Source organism: Mirounga leonina, unplaced genomic scaffold, assembly GCF_011800145.1.
Source record: "Mirounga leonina isolate KUSES-001 unplaced genomic scaffold, KU_Mleo_1.0 Mir_126, whole genome shotgun sequence".
Lineage (NCBI taxonomy): Eukaryota > Metazoa > Chordata > Mammalia > Carnivora > Phocidae > Mirounga > Mirounga leonina.
Window position 1 is genome coordinate 17,301,492 of NW_023270314.1, and position 17,705 is coordinate 17,319,196.

At 32.5% G+C, this 17,705-nt stretch overlaps 1 protein-coding gene across 5 annotated transcripts in view; it reads right to left on the reverse strand.

Annotated features, from left to right (window-relative positions):
- Positions 1-3,220: 3,220 nt before the first annotated feature.
- USP15 (ubiquitin specific peptidase 15) overlaps positions 3,221-17,705 on the reverse strand; it is a 127,855-nt gene continuing 113,370 nt past the window's right edge. For 4 of the 5 annotated variants that reach the window (XM_035002249.1, XM_035002250.1, XM_035002251.1 and 1 more), the window contains 11 exons: positions 17,344-17,427; positions 17,158-17,252; positions 16,867-17,058; positions 15,850-15,965; positions 15,399-15,671; positions 14,753-14,823; positions 14,295-14,410; positions 13,338-13,487; positions 11,313-11,416; positions 7,911-7,999; positions 4,139-4,891 (listed from right to left, as the gene is read on the reverse strand). In XM_035002249.1, coding sequence (XP_034858140.1) covers positions 4,709-4,891; positions 7,911-7,999; positions 11,313-11,416; positions 13,338-13,487; positions 14,295-14,410; positions 14,753-14,823; positions 15,399-15,671; positions 15,850-15,965; positions 16,867-17,058; positions 17,158-17,252; positions 17,344-17,427 — 1,473 coding nt within the window. In that variant the 3' untranslated portion in view covers positions 4,139-4,708. Of the gene's footprint in view, positions 4,892-7,910; positions 8,000-11,312; positions 11,417-13,337; positions 13,488-14,294; positions 14,411-14,752; positions 14,824-15,398; positions 15,672-15,849; positions 15,966-16,866; positions 17,059-17,157; positions 17,253-17,343; positions 17,428-17,705 lie in introns of all 5 variants that reach the window. The other variant, XM_035002247.1, reaches the window with a different exon arrangement.

Genomic DNA, 17,705 nt, shown 5'->3' on the forward strand with positions numbered 1-17,705 from the left:
AACATTTAAAATATTTGATTTTGTGTATACTGGAAGATACTGAAAATATTTCTTTTTACAGGATTTCCATTTAAAAGAACAATTACCAAAGAGATAGCTGTATTTTTAGCTGCTTTGTACAATCACGAATTCAACAGACATTTCTAGAAAAAAAGACATCAAAATCTATTTGATTTTCTCCCTGTCCTTTGAGACTCTAGTCCAAAATATTAACTCTTGATTTTCGTAAATGGTTTATCTACTTTCTAGATTCCCTTAATAACCTAGAGTCTTTTCCTTTCATTACCCTTGCAATTTCCAGGCTCTCAAAAGGCAGAGTTGGAATATAATTAGATTATGGTATGATGTGGGGTAAGTATGTTTCCCAATGCATATATTTGCCAAAAATAATTTTTGTACTCCCTATGTTACCCATTAAAAAATTCTTTACCCCATCTTACTGCAAATAAGTCTTGATCAATGTATGAATTTTACCATGTACATTTTAACTTCATACATAGATACATGGCTCAAAATTGAACGTAATTCTGAGCTGATATTTAAAAACCTACTTTACACAGCTTATAAAAATTCGAGTTTATTTTTTAAATGAAAGTTTTATTGTCTGAGCTGTTTGGAATTTTTTTGCTTAATATATAGTAAATATGAATTAAACATATGAAAAACATACATATCTAACTGAAATGTTCCACAATCTAAAATGCTTATAAGAAAGTTACATATATTTCTCATTGCAAAAATCTGATAACAAAACAATATAGTACAGCTCTGCAACTTCATATGTAAGTCAGCAAGGATATCCATATATTCGCCTTTCCCCCCTCTCTTTTGGCATTTTTAAGTGCCATTAAAAGAATTATTTGGGAATTATCAACGTAATCATATTTTCAAGAGAAGTGATTTCAAAGAAAAACAAATTTTATCGTAGAGTAAAAAATACAAAGAAAGATTTTCACTATTCTTGGCTCCAGAAATGAAATTATTTTCTGAGATTTTATAGGATTTCTAGTTCTTTCCCCTCATAATCAAGAATTTTCTACTTTTGAATCTTAAAAACTAACTTAAAGAGAATGTGCTAATCTATACTGCACAAGCAAAGATCAGAAGCATACCAAGAAGGGAGGGTGGGAAGAAGGCAGTTATGAAATGCATTGTCTATAAAGAACATAAACATAGGGGCGCCTGGGTGGCTCAGTCAGTTGAGCAGCTGACTCTTGATTTTGGCTCAGGTCATGATCTCAGGGTTGTGAGATGGAGCCCCTGTTGGGCTCCACACTCAGCGGGGAGTCTGCTTTGGGATTCTCTCTCCCTCTGCCCTTCTCCCCACTTTTTCTAAAATAAATTAAAAAAAAAAAAAGGACATAAACAAAAAACCGACTAAAAGTTGGCCTGCTTTTTATTTTCACCATGCACCAGCGATAGTGTCAATTCCTCTGGGGTGGAAGGTTCTAACCTGCAGATGCCCCACCCCCTGCCCCTTTGGTAAGCCAATGAAAGAGACTCACCTCATCTTTTCTTATAGTCTCTTGGCTTATTTCTTATAAAATGTCCTTACCTCAATGAGATTAGTTGATGAGAAAGTGCTGTCCTTATACAGAATCAATCAATAGTTACTCATTTTCTTCATGCCCAAATCAATGGTTTGTGTGGTTTTATAGTGAGTTGCCAGGAAAGCAAGGATACATATAGGACTGCTAGAAAGAACAGACTATAAGAGAAAGCAAGATCTTTAAACAAAGTATTAAGCTGTAGCTTTTGCACAGAGATTAATTAAAACTAAATTATAGGTGAAGAAAAAAGTCCTGAAAATTAGGGTTGCATTTGGGGAAATGTAAACAAGGGCATACTTGAGTTAGATAAACAAGGAAAAAAATGCTGTATTAAATTTAAAATCAGTAATGAGTATACCACATAGTTTACAAAGCACCTTTCCATAAAATACATTATCTCACTTGAGATCTCAACAATCCTGTGAAGCAGACACTATAACAAAATAGGAGGTAGTATACAGAACTGAGGATAGAATATTGGCTCCACCACATAGTAATTATGTGAACTTGGGAACAGTAACTGCTTTGTACCTTGGTTTCTCCAAATGAAAATCAGTGATGATGAAGGTCTCTCTACCTCATAGCTACTATGGGATTAAATGAGATACTACATACAGCAGTTTAATACACTACCTGGTCCATTTTAAGTGCTCAATAGTGCTATTATTGTTATAATTTTACAGGTGTAGAAACATACTGGGGGAGATTAAATTCCAAGTCATATGACTACTAAGTAGAAAAGCTAACAGTAGAATTCTAGACTGGCTACATTCCTACAACCCTTATTACATGAATATCTAAGTATGGATTAGCCTTTTGCACTATTTTTAGGTGTTTTTTTTTTGCAGCTGACAATGTCATTTGAGTTTGACAAATTCAACAGCATTATTAACATCATTTTCTATTTTAAAACACTTTGTTTAGTGGGAATAAAAGTTAATTGCAGGCATTAAAAAGAAATGGGTCTCTATGGACAACTGTGGTGGAGACTACAATCCAGGGCTGGAAGAAGTTAATTTTGGTTTTTCTTTAAACCTCAGAAAAATGGAAAGTCTATTAGTAGGTAGACAGCAGAAAGACTGCAAGCTGTGAGTGGAGGGATGCTTGTTTACAGCTCTATCCCAAGACTACAGAGGAGTGATTAGTAGGTGCACAAATGTTTAATGAATATTTAAATTAAAAAATGAACTTTGAAACACATCCTTAAGAGGATTTGCTTTACTTTGACATGCTTTCCTATCTTTAATTATACGATAACTAAAAAGCCTACCATATAGTCACCTACCCACAAAATAGGGGGGTTTTATCAAAAGATTCAGAGTAAGAAATAAAAGACTAAATAAGGCCTTAAATAGCTTTATTGAAATCTGTATAAATAAACATGCACATTTCAAATGTAAACTCAAGTGAACTCAAGTGCAGACAAAATTTTAACCTCTGTCATGCAAGAGGTTAGTTTACATTAAAAAAAAAAAGAAGAAAGAAAAGAAAAGAAAAAGAAAGAAAAGAAAGGAAAAAAAAAAAAAAAAAAAGAAAGGAAAAAAAAAAAAACAAACCAAAGCAGCTTTTAAAATACCAGGATGAAAAAACCAGCTTTAATATCAAGGTATAAAGCAAAGCCATGATCAACATACCTCATTTATCCTGGTCAAATGCATTTTTTTCTTTTTACTTTTAAATGCTAACATAAATAAATAATTTACCAAAATGTGCACTCACAGAGTGAACTTTTATTTACAATACACAATTTATAATCTATTGTATTTGATTAGTTCAAGTGAAGAACATTATACTTTTTGCTTTAATAACAGTGGGACACAAAGCAATTTCTCAGGTAGTCGATATGTGAAATGTGCCCCAGCATTTAGATTTTCTATTAAAGGCAGTATTGTATGCCAATCGACAATACATTCTTTCAACTAGATTAAAGGGAAAAAGCAGCAAATGAAAAATGTTTCAAATGTTCACACATATTTTTGGCATCCTGGATCCTTGAATGTGGTGAATTAAAATCAAATTCAAGGTTTGTATGCTTTATATACTATACAGGTTCTGACTCTAGAACATGCAAATGCCAATTTTCTTATAACAAGTTACCTTCTGAGAAAAGCTGTAAGGCTATGGTGAATTCCATCAGGAACACACAAAGAAAGTTAACAGACCTACCTTTAAAGCCAATTGTCCATTAATGATTTAAAGGCCAGTATATGAAAAAAATTTCTCATTTAAGCTTGATGTAATTATTACTATGGATACAGAATACTATTAAGTCTGTCCTTATATTACAATAATTGGAAGAGCTAAAAGTTGCCAAATTACCAAAAAATGGGGTAGAGAAAAACAGACAGCAAAAATTTTAATTTTGGACCAACACCAGATTAAAGAGATGCATTTTTAAAGCAAGTCAAAAAATTTTTTAATATCTAAGGAATAGATCCCAATAGCAGTAAAAAATACTTACATTCAACTGAAAAATGATTTTAGATGGAGTGTGATATCTAGAACCTGTTTCCACAGCAGAAGATGAACATAATATTCTGGACTTTTAATGATACTACAAAAGAAAATAACTTTTCCAAGATTGTTTCTTATATCATGATTTGGTTTTTTAATAGGCCCATGTTGATTACCAGGAATAGATTTTAAAATTTGGTTTTCCAAGAATACTCCTGCAGTATTTATGCCACATTGATACCGCAGCTAAATATCATAGTAATACATGTGGCAGCCTAATGCACATGAACTAGATAATCCAAAAACTAAGTTCAGCCATAGTTTTCTTGCAGTATTATTAGAGCAAAATAAATGACCAACATCCACAAATTTAACATTTGTCATCAATTAACTCACATCCAAAAAATTAAAGAAAACATAATTCATCAAAACAGCAGCAAACTTAAAAGGGGTTTATTTGTGATTTCCTATATATATTTAGCTTGTAATTACAAGACTGCAAATGTATTAAGAGACAATTTCTGTTAAAGTTTTCATTGTGTTTCACTTCAAGTACTGCACAAGTTAAAATCTGATAAAGGATTTACATTCGGTTATCTGAAACTCCCCATCTCAGACTTTTGTTTAATGTGGTGGGTAACTTCATCATTTCAATAGATACCACCAGCAGGAAAGTCTCTCTTTTATGGCTTCTAGGACTTTCATTAGTTAGTGTGCATACAGTTTTCATTTTCTATATCATTGTCATTATCATTGCTATCTTCATCACTTTCTAACGGGATGCCTGTGGCAGCTGAAGCACCTTTAGTTTCTCGGTCAAGAGGAAAAAAGCCAGTTCCACTGAAAGTGTCCTGTCTCTGGTAGAAGAGTACATATGCCGCTTTGGACTGTTGAAATAAACAAAGCATGTTAAAATGGTCATGATTCTCAAAGATCACATTAAGCATACTCTGAACTTTTCAGCTATGTAACTGATTTTGGTGACAGGGCATAAATTAAATAGAAAAACCACACATGGTCAAATGGAAGTTACTAGAATTGGTTTAAATATAAGATGCCTTCTATATATAAAGGAAGAATAGTCACTAGAATTAACATTTTTATTCTCTATTACGTTGAACAGGTAAGTAAATGCAACTATATCATAGATTAACCTAGTTACTCTAACATGAAACAATTCTATGCCTTCTTCCCTCCCGTCTCTAAGGAAAATTTAAGCTTGTTTCTAATACTAATCGCTTCACTCTAAGTTTGCTTTAGAGTCCAGCTTTTCCTACTGTCTTAAGGATATTGCTCCATTCATCATCACCATGTATCTTTAGTAAGTTCTTATCTACTGGACTTCTTGGCCTAATAAATACTCAAGTCTTTTCCCATCCTAAATCCCTCCTCATTCTACCGCCTTCCTCTAGCTGCCAGGCTGGCAGTCGTCGAATATTCATTTTTCACTCTCATGCACACTCCTCAATTCAGTATGATCTGCCGCTCCAATCATTCTAATGAAATCCCTTTCACTAGGGGCAATAACCTGCTACAGACAAATTAAATGGGTGCTTTTTAAAGTTCTTTTAGCCAATCTCTCTGTAGCATTTAATGCTTTACTCCTCCTCTTTCCTGCATCAAATAATTTTTGGCTTTTGTGACACTACTTTTCCTTAGATCTTCTATCTCCATGGTTGCTTCTGACTTTTCTGTGGGCTCATTAAATCCTAACCTTAAAAAAAAAATCATGTTCTGTCTTCTGCCCACCACCTCTTTCTCTATCTGTATTTACTCACCAGGTGACTCATTCAAACCTATGGCTTCAACTGCTACCTAAGAATAATAATGCAAATTTATAACTTAAGCTAGTTCTCACTCCTAAACTCTAGTCCTGTTAGTCCCACTCCCTAGTGGAAATTTCCCCAGAGCTATCATATAGGTAGCTCAAATTTCAACAGCAAATTTTCTTCCTATATTTCCTATCGTGGTAAATGCTGAAGTAAGTCATCTTCAACTTCTCCCTCTTTGCATTTCTACGTCTTCATTTATATCCAATCTTGATCAAGTTCTATTAATTCTATCCAGGAAGTATCTTATAAATCCATTTCCCCTTGTCTATACATTACTACCACAACTTTAAATTTAGAAGCTTGTATTGCAGAAATGACATGAGCCTTCTTTCTGCTTCTTTTCTCAGTGCCTTCCAAATTTAATAATGTTCTATTGCTTAAAAATCACTGATGCTTCTCGTAGTCTTTAAGAAAAGCTCTAAACCGTGAAGAATGTTGATCTGATTGCCAAGTTTACCTTTAGCCTAATTTCTGCCCCATATTCCTAACAATTATGTCCTTTCAGTAATACCAAATTATTTGCTCTTTTCCTAAATATCATGTTCTGTCATGCCTCCTTGCTTTTGTAGGTACTGTTTTCTCTGCTTAGAACACCTTTACTTCTTTTGTTTAATTTACTTCCATTTGTAAAGTTGCAGACTCAGGTCAAACACCACTTTCTCATGCAAACTTCCCTCACTGGTCCTATCTCCTTAAACCCTAAATCAGTGGAGAGATGGCTGTCCTGTTTCCATGTAGTCAAGATGTTTAATAGTATTTATGATATAACTGTTAATTTACTTCTCTGTCATCTTTGGGGTTAAGCCTCTTGAAGTCAGAGATAGCTGTCTTTTAATCCTGTTTAGAATTGAGTCCTATATAAAGAAGGTACTCAAATACTTGTTGACTAAATCAAGTATCATCACTGTAGACAATTTCAGGATGTTTTGGTTGGGAGATTTAGAGAGAAGAACAGAATTGAAAAGTGATGGCTGAGACTTGAAATTAGAAGTCTAACTATAAACTGGAAATGTAATTAACTTAGGTACATACATAATTTAAAAATATTAGCATTCAAGTCTCTTTGTTTTGTGTTATAGCTATAGGGAGCTAAGGAACAGTACATAATACATATACACCCGTAGATAAATATATAAAATATCTGTAGAGAAACAACTCAAAATTATTTCATATCTGTTCACCCAATGATGGATTAAAATGATGCCAATAATTGGGTTCAGAAGTTTATTAATTTATTAAACTGAACAATATAAGTTGAAGACTCTTAAGGCATTACAAACTAAAGAAAAAGCTAGTCTCTGTCCTCAAAGAATATAAAATTTAAATGGGAAATATGAGCTGCATGCTCACAGGAGCAAATACTACATTTCTCACTCTTTGTACTATTGTGATCAAACAGTAAAATTTTAGAAAGGCAAACTTTAATAGAAAAATAAACCCTTATTAAGCCAAGTCTTAGCTTTTTTCTTAGAATAAACTTGTCATCCTCTCACCAATCAATATTTGATAATAAAAATATGCTCTGCTGGGAAGCAAAACAAATGCCAATATTTTGGCTCCAGCTATGGCTGATAAACTATTCAGAAAATATCAAAGTAACAGATACTCAAGGTTAATTTTTTAAAAAAAATCCTCTAATTTGTTTAATCTAATCATGTAATTTTGAGTTTAAATGTTTAAGTGTCACAAAGGATAAGACTTTATTTTAAAAATCATAGGTATGGTAAGGAGGCCCTTAAAGAATTTTTTTTTCTATTTTAGTACTCTAATTTTAAGTAGTCAATGTCCCAAAATGTCTGAACCTATCTTCCAAAGGAAAAATTTATTATTTTCATTAGAAAACTCCATTTTTCATGTTGAAAACTACCAGAAAAATTTTCATGATGCAATTTATGCTTCTGTTAGTGGGCAAGTCTGGAGACAAATTTCCACTTAGAGGACAACTTTACATTTCTTTAAATCAGGGAAAGTGTCTCTTAACTATTAGAAATTGCTAAAATATAGACTGTAGTGTTCCATGGGCGCTTTTAAAAAAGTGGATCCTGTGATTTTCAGGAAATAAAGACACACTTACCACAATCTGGTCTTCAGACGCAGTTGAGACACTACTGTCATCAAAGTAGTACCATTTTCCATCATCTTTATTTTTTGCGAAAGCAGTATCTAATGAAAAAATATAATCACTTCTGTGACTGAAAAGTCTATGGTTTCCTGGGGGGAACCCGTAAAACTTTACAATCATCTATATAAGGAATACATATTAAAATTACATGACAATCATATACATAAGGCCTATCTATTATACATTCAACTGATTCCATTGATTAAAGGTTTTAATGTATTTCCTACAATCTAAATGCGTAAGATACTTTTCAAATATGTCGAAATCTGACTTCTTCTTCCCAAGGACAAACAGAATAGATTTATTATTTTTCAGTTCACAGAATAATACTAATGACAATAAATGGGAATTAATATTTATGTAGTGCTTATTGTGGACCAGGTATAGTGCTATGTACTTTACATGTACTATCTCATAGAGAAGGTATTATTATGCCTCTAACTTTAGAAATGGGGAAACTGAGGCATCAAGAGAAGTTTAATATGTAACAGTAAAGCTGTTAAGTGGCTGAGTTAGCATTTAAACCCAGGCCTGTCTCTGACTCTAGAGTTTGACATTTTAATAATTTAAATTTTGTACAACAAATACTTTTTCAATAATACTATCCCATTAATTTGTAGTTTTTACACCAAAATTTTTTTCAGTCTTTAACAAAAGTATTGAACAAGAGAAAAATAAAAAGTAATTTACCTGTACAATTTTTAAAGATTTGCTTTATCTTTAAAAGTTAAAAATGCCCCCTTTACACATTCCATGCTACCTCTGAACTATCCAATAACTGAGGAAACAGAGTTGCAAAATGTCTGCAAAATAATTATCTGCTGTCATAGCTTCTAAATGTTCTACCTCTCACAAAACAAAATTATTGCTCTTCTGGGTGGAGCCTATTGTGGGTTGTAAGTTTGTCAGTTGAACTGAAGACCACTGTACCCACAATTAAACATTGAATAAAAGGACAAGATCTAGCAATAAAATGGTTTATAAGAGACAAATCTAACAAAAAGGCACCCAGAGTTTGTGAACCAAGTGATACCAAAAGAAAAAATATATCAAATACTGGTAAAAGGAATAATACGAGAAAGAAGAGCTACCATTTTAAACATAAATGAAATAATGCAAAACAACTAATAAAACTGTTAGTAGAAACAGATAATTCAACACTTTAATAAGAATCCTCAAAATTCTCAGAAATATAACAAAATATAAAATTAACTAGAGATAGCAAATAGCTGAATATAACTGATAAGTTTCAAATATAAGAGAAAAACAGAATTCTATGTCTGGATGGGGACTATGTATGTTTTTCAAGCACGTAAACATTTAAGAAACAGACAATACATGGACACTTTAATAAACTAAGGATTAATATAATATAGGCAATATCTCCAACTGTTATGTAATAAAAGTAAAATTAAGACAAAAGGAGAGCTTTATTTTTTAAAAATTTTTAAAAGATTTTATCTATTTATTTGACAGAGAAAGACACAGTGGGAGAGGGAACACAAGCAGGGTGAGTGGGAGAGGGAGAAGCAGGCTTCCTGCTGAGCAGGGAGCCCGATGTGGGGCTCGATTCCAGGACCCTGGGATCATGACCTGAGCCAAAGGCAGAGGCTTAACGACTGAGCCACCCAGGTGCCCCAAAGGAGAGCTTTAAAAAAAACATATGTTTGGAAAAGTATATGATTAAGTGCCCTGGACTAATTAGAAAATCATAAAGGAAATTAAAAACACATACAGAATTAAAAGTAGATGAAAATACTACATTAAAAAGTTTATGTAACTAAGATAAAGCAGTATTTAGAGGGAAATTTATAGCTTTAATTATAGCCTTCAACAGAAAGAAATGTAAAAATGTAAAGCAAAAGCTAATAAAGCATTCAAATCAAAAGTTAAATAGAGCAACAGAGCAACCTCAAAGTAACAAAAAGAAAAACATAACAAAGGGAAGAGAAGAAATCAATGAGAGAGAATACATATGTAATAACAAAAAGAAAAATTTAATAAAGTGGAACCTAATTCTTTGAACAGATTAGTAAGATAGACCTCTGGGAAAAGACTAAGAAGAAAACAGAAGAACAAAAAAGGGACAAAGATATAGCATAATGGTATTAAATGTAACTATTCTTAAAGTGGAAAACACAGATACATTTTTAGAAAAATAGAAAAATGCCATAATGCATACATCTTGGGAAAAATAAAACTGAATAGATTTCAATAAGCATGAGATAAAGAGAAAAATTTGTGGGTGTGAAGCCCAGATAATTTTACAAGTGAATTCTACTAGCCTTTCATGAATAGTTAATTCCTATACTATGCTACCTGCTTTAGGATACAGAAAAAGAATAAAGTATCCCAGCCTGTTTATTATTAGACTGTAATCTTGATTCCAAAGAAAGAACAATATAAAAAATTAGGATCATTTCACTTATGAATGAAATTTTAACCCTCACTAAAATTAACCAAATTCAACTGGGAATTAAAAAAGAATTTTTTTTTAATATACAAAATTATACATTAAAAAAAAAAAAACACCTTAAAAGGTAAGTTGGGTTTATCCCAGGAATGCAAAGATAGTTCAACAGAAAAATCTATCAGCTGGAGAGTGTAGACTGGTGTTAACTGTCCTGAAGAGCCATCTGGCAGTACTTACTCTATAACCCAGCAATCTCACTTCTGGGTATGTTGCTCAAAGAAATTCTCAGAGAGGGGACCATAAACAATGGTGTTTATCAGTCTTATGGTGGTAGAAAGTTAAAGGCAATTTGGATGTCCACCATGAAGTGAGTACAGAGCTAAAATATGGTAGATGTAAGTCCTGAGTGGTTAGAAGCAATGAACTAAATGGACACAAAGTAACATGGATAAGTCTTATGCGTTATGAGAAAAATGTAAGATCTATAACACAGTATACCTATTATGTAAAAATTAATAACGATGCATGATTTATAACAACACATACATCAAGTACTTTAGGAAGGGAAAGGGGAAGGAGAATGGAAAAGGACAGGAGTCCTGATGAGTGATGTTCCATGCATTAAACTGAGAAGTATGATCAAGTCAATTCTCTATTCCTGATGTTAAAAAAAAAAAGGTTCAAAAGCTAATTCATTAATTAACACTTATTGATAATTACTATATGTAAAACACATTTCACATTTTCCCTTTTTCTTTTTTTAGTAGGCTCCACACCCAATGTGGGGCTCGAACTCACAACCCCAAGATCAAGAGTCACATGTTACCAACCGAGCCAGCCAGGAACCCTACATTTTCCCTTTAAGTAATAACTATCTTAAGGAAAAAGTCTGCAGTTATCAAACATCATGATTTTAGCAAAATGGTAAACTGTCAACTTACAGTGTCCTCCTCCCATCCCTCCATAGTGGTTGGAAACCGCAATCAAATTATAGCGACAAGGACCTGCATTTGGATTAATTAGGAATTCCGACATATCCAGGTCACTGTTTAACAGAGAGATCAAGTTAGTTTTACCTTTTCCCTAAATGTCATGAATTCTACTATCTTCTGTCAATGTTGCTTGACTCTCATTTATATAAAAAATATCTCTCTCACTGAAGAAATCACTAAGAGTCAAATAACTGTAAAACATATATATATATAAAACATATATATACAAATAACTGTAAAACACACACATATATATGTGATATATATATATACACACACATGCACACACATGCACACGCACACAAACATACACACACACCTCTGAGATTTGAGTATTTTGGCAAAATTTTTCTTAGGGGTTGGAAATTTTAAAATTGTCTACTGACTGCTGTTTATTCAGATTAATGTTTTTATGTTAATACATTTAACTCTCAGTATATAGTAAAAGAGTCATCACCATTTGCCATTGGAACCCTTTTAATTTTTCATATTTTTGAAGTCATTTTTAGTAATTATGCATTTAAGGAAGAATAAATGATGGCGAAAAACAGCTTTCACAGAAATCTTATAATAAAGAGATATATCTAAACCCCAACATTTATTCTACATTTTCCTGGTTCTGACGATCTATATACCCCCAAGTGGGCAACATTCTTTGAAATGCAACCAAATGTTTGTAATCTGTCATGCATGAAACTGGAACATGACCATTTTCTAGCTTATCATTATTTGTTTTTTTGGACTTGCATCATTAAAGAGCAATAATGATTCTAAATCTCAAATATATCTCTCACAGATTCCAGCTTATCATTACTTGTGGTTCTTCTTGTACTTAAACTGTCAAAATGTTAACATTCTTCCTCTTTTTTTTAAATGCTATATTCTTGAGAAAACTTTGGTGGCTCATAATTTTGTTAAGGAGAAAATTACCATTTTTTTCTGGTAAAAAACTGCAAAATGTTTTTAATTTTGTAAACACTAATCAGAAATAAGAAATCCAAAGAATGTTTTCAATATTACATCCATTTCCTTCTAATCCCACACACCTGCCTATGGCAGTTGTCTACTTATTAAATGTATCAAACACTTCATACACAAATATAAAATATAAAAGAATACTATCAGTGTTCTTTTAGCAAAATGGGAGAGTAGCAAGTTATTGTGCGATGCAAAATATTGTGTGATGAAGTCCTTCCTGGACCATGTGAACGAGAATATACAATTTCAATTCTGTCCTTACGAATTCTCAATTAAATTTAGTGAAAGTTTTTTTTTTTAAAGATTTTATTTATTCATGAGAGACAGAAAGAGAGAGAGAGGGGCAGAGGGAGAAGCAGGCTCCCCAAGGAGCAGGGAGCCCGATGCGGGGCTTGATCCCAGGATCCCGGGATCATGACCTGAGCTGAAGGCAGATGCTTAACCATCTGAGCCACCCAGGCTCCCAAATTTAGTGAAAGCTTTATTAAAAAAAAAAAAAAAAGACTACAAAGATGCTGTCTCCAGACTTTTTACAAAAATGATGTGGTACTCTGAACAATGCAATAAACGGAAGTAGACACAACAGGGATGACTGATTACTGTGTCATTCTTTTAAGCAATTACATTATTCTGTTTCATATAACTTCAGTCTTTTTTAAAAAGCATACTTAGGAATAATTGATGATTAATGATGAAATAATTCCTAGGAAAAATAAAATCACTACGATCCCACAGAATATCTAGATTTATAAACCGTGCCAATGAACCCATATAATAATGTAATACAGAATTACTTTTATTCTGTTGTTTAAAAAGGTGTATCTTCTCATTGCTCTCTGAAAAATATCTAAAAAGGAATAAAAATTCTTACTGGTCCTTACAATTTTTTAGAACTACTCACAAATACACTCAAAAACTGAAGTTGGAGCCAATGCTACCTGATGTTTATAAGAACCTACAGTTGCCCAATGTTTATAAAGCATAATCAAAACTTACTTTATGGGAAAATCAACTAAAGTATCCAGTTTGTCTCTCATGTATCGACTGTAAGAAAATCGCTTGAGATGTACCACAAGTACTGGAGGCAGGGACCATAAATCCAGTTTCTTTGTGGCTTGCTGATGTTCTTTACAATTTGGACAATACCTAAAAATAAAGGGAAATATTTAAAGCTTGCTAGAGGTAATGAAAATAATAGATAAAAAAATGCTTGGCAAGTTTTACATTTATTCAGTGGGCAATTACTATGTGCCTAATATATACCAGACATATATATAAATATTTCTCTTCAGTAAATCAAACTGATTTAGAATATTATAAATTAATATGTAAATACGTATTCAAAGAAATGATGAAGGCTAGATTATTTACATTTTAGTAAGATAAAAGAACACAAAACTACGTTGAGATATAAGTATTAGAAAATCTCAAAACTTCTGGGCTCTAATGGAATTAATAACACCACAAAACATGATTTTCCTAAAAATGTTTCTATCAAAACGGCTGCACAGCAAAAAATTCTTGGGAAAAGTAACTAAAATTATCCATAGTAAAATGGCTACTATAGAGAATACAGTAATGAGATTAAAGCTTAACATTGTAATAATACTTTTAAACAATTTGAATCACTTTTCTTTTTAAAGATTTTATTTATTTCTTTGAGAGAGAGAGACAGAGATACAACAGAGATGAGAGCACAAGCAGGGAGCCTGATGCAGGGCTCGATCCCAAGACCCTGGGACTATGAGCTGGGCCAAAGGCAGATGCTTAACCCACTGACCACCCAGGTGCCCCTTGAATCACTTTTAACAGACTATTATCACTTAAAGAAATGCTTATTATTTAAAATATCAAAAGGAATTTAGTTACTGCTTTTTAAACTTGATGTATCACATACCTCAGTATAAATCCTTAAAAAATAATTAGAAGTAATTTTTTAACTTTGTCTCTTACCAGGGATCTTCAGCACCTAGCTTTTCTTTTGTGGTAAAAAGCTCAATGCAATCTTTTAATTTCACAAAGGGTTTTTTAGGAGGTTTATATTCCACACTTTCATGTTTTTCAAAATCCTAAAGAGAAGTATTTCTTGAGTTAAGAGAACAAATGAAACAAAACTCATTTTAGTGATACCATCTTACTATGAATAGTAATGAAAAACTCCTAAACTTTCTCAAAAGAATTATAAAGCTTATTTCAGCTGAGATTTACACCACACTTTAAAAAAACTTCTATATACACACCTACATGGATGATTAAAACTGTTAACAGAAAGCATGTTTGTAAACCAACAAGCCTTTTCTAGTACATAACCATTTTTTTACTAGCAAAATAAACATATTTGGTAGAGAAGCAAAAGAGTGTAACAAAATTGTGATCAACATGGGAAAGATACGGAATGAGTGATGACTTACCTCAGCGGCATTTTCATCAAAATATCTTTTTTTCAAATCAGGATCCCAATCCAAAGCAAGAAAAGATCTTTCTAAGATGGAAAACATATTTTTTCTTTAAAATTTAATATGCCTTCATTAAAATGAGTATATTTTAATGTTAAAATATATACTAGAATAAACAATCTTTTCTACTTGCACTAGGTAATCAGGGTAAATTGCGGTTTCCAAGCCATTAAAAATTTAAGGAGTTAAAAAAAAAGATAGTAACTTAAGCGTAAGTCTAACCTCCATTTAATAAGCAGTGATGTGTTTTAGTATACTTAGAAATTAAGACTTTTCATTTAAGATATAAATATAGATTTTATATAGGTAAGTGAATGTTATTTTTCATGACTGCTGAATTTGTTTGTTTTGTTTATTTGACAGAGAGAGACAGTGACAGAGGGAACACAAGCAGGGGGTAGTGGGAGAGGGAGAAGCAGGCTCCAGGCTGAGCACAGAGCCCAACGCAGGGCTCGATCCCAGGACCCCGGGACCATGACCTGAGCCGAAGGCAGACACTTAACGACCGAGCCACCCAGGCGCCCCTGAATTTCACAGTTTTCACCTAAAATAACAACATGCTTTGCTCAAGTTCAGTGTTCAAGCCAGTTTTCACACTTACCATCTAGCCTAAGCTGCCTCTCATCAAATCTTATATGCCTGGTATCATCTTTGATGTAGTTGATATCAGTATTGCCTAAATTGTTGAACTGGAATGTAAACAATCTTTTTTTGTGTCCCGTGAGTTGACCTTTACAAGTTTCCTCAGTACATAATCCATTTTCAGAATCATTATCTCCTCCAACCGAATCTTCAGACTGACTGTTTTCATTCTCAGAGGGAAGTTCTTGATCCTGGCTGGATTCATCATCTGGCTCATCTGTTTCCATTTCACCTAATTTTAGATATTAGAAGTCTTTTAAATAAACCCAATATTACATTTAAAAGTTATTAATATTAACATTATTTTTCCCAGGCTTGAAGAGATTTTTTAGTTCCTTAATCCCCATCTTCTTTTTTTTTGAGGCAATAATCCAAGTGAAAGGCTTTATAATTTAAAAGGAAAGTCTTACTTGGTGAGCCCTCTTCATGTATGCCATTTGGGCCATTCCCATTAATATTTTGGTCCTTACAGCAGTGTAGGGATCCTTCAGTTTCTTCAGTTTCAGTAGATATTTTGACATATCGGCTTAAATAAAATCAGAAATCAAACAAATTTAGTTCTATGAAGGTAAAAACTTAAAAAAAGTTTTCCATTCTTTCAGTAAAAAAACCTTTTTAATGGAATAATAGTGGTCATTTAGTTGAAGGATAAATTAAACTCGAAATAGTACCATAAGTGCAAGTGATTAATCATTTCTGTTTTGGTTGTCTTTATAAAAAGAAAGAAGGTGATCTGTTACTTCTAGGGTTTTAACATCTTTCTATGTTAAAAGTTTGTGGCAAATAATTTGACTTAAAATTATTATATATTCTCATTTAGATGATATATGTATTATTACTAAGATCACTTATCACTGTATAATGGGATCTTTATGTATAGGCTATGGGACTATAATGATTAAAATAAGTATGCAAGAAAGAATACTAAATATGTCAGTTACAAAGGATAAAATAAAAGGGATCAAATGGCAGTTCTGATTATATTATAATTCAAATTAAGGTTTTAGGATGACAAAAAAGGGGTTGGCTTAAAATACTATCAACCATCAAAGTTTATCCTTTTAAATAAAACCATTATAGGAGGAGTTCTTGAACTTGCTAGCAAGGTGTGTAAATAAATGAAGCACCTGAAATTTGTTGTAATTTCAGAGTGCATACATGACAAATTCCTATTTTCTTCCAATCGTAAACTTCTGGTTTAAAACAGCTAAAAGAATTCATGCGTTCTGGGTTTGCAATTACCTCAGTAATGTGTTTAACATGATCAAGAAAATGAATTAAACTATAATTTGATTTTGTAAATTGCTATCTGTTTAAACAAAGTTGAGATAATACAAGCTTATCATACTCTGATAGTATACTGCACATTTATTTTTATTAACTATTCTATCATTCCTTTTGTTAATGTAGAATTGTCTGACACTTACCACATTTTCAAAAGCAGGAGATTATAGAGTTTATCTTCAGTATTATTTCGTGGTACAGCCATAAGAAAAGGTTGACCAAAAAGTGAAGAACCAGTATGGTGGGTATAACTTGAGTGTCTAAATTTTTCTCTTAGGCAAACAGGAATAATCACATGCTCTGTATCTTCTGTCCTATTGATGTTAATTTCAAACCTGTAAGGACAAAACTGACCATAAACTCTGAAAACTTTTATGTTATTTCTTCTGAAATTTTTCCCAAGTATTATTTTGCACAATGAATTTTATACTTACACATAAATATCATCCCGTTCCATAATACTACTAAGGTTTTCATCCATAGCGAATATTCTGTGAAATCTATGATTGTATATATCAGTAACTATCATCTAAAAGGAAATAAATTTCTATTAAGCTGGTTTTACATCACTGAAAAACTAAACTCCCAACTTACATACTTCAAACCCAGAAACACCTTACCTTATCTGCAGGTACTCCTGACAAAGCAGACAATGCTGTACAAAGATCAAGTATGTTTCCAATTTTGGGAACAACCACTTTGTACTAAAAAACAAAAAAATTATAATGCATTTATTACTTTGGAAAAAACACTCGGTAGATGAAACTGAACTCTTGGTTGCTTCCTCACATTCACTTGGTATTTGGTTTACAGTGTCTTTCTCCAATCCTACTATCATCCTGGCTGACAATGTCTATATGGATAATTTATCTCAGACTAATTGTTCCTTGGCTCTTTGATTCAAAGACCCACACTTACATTCAACTGTAGTTCACTTCTTGCACCTTGTCATAAACTTGCTCCACCTCTGATACCTTAAACT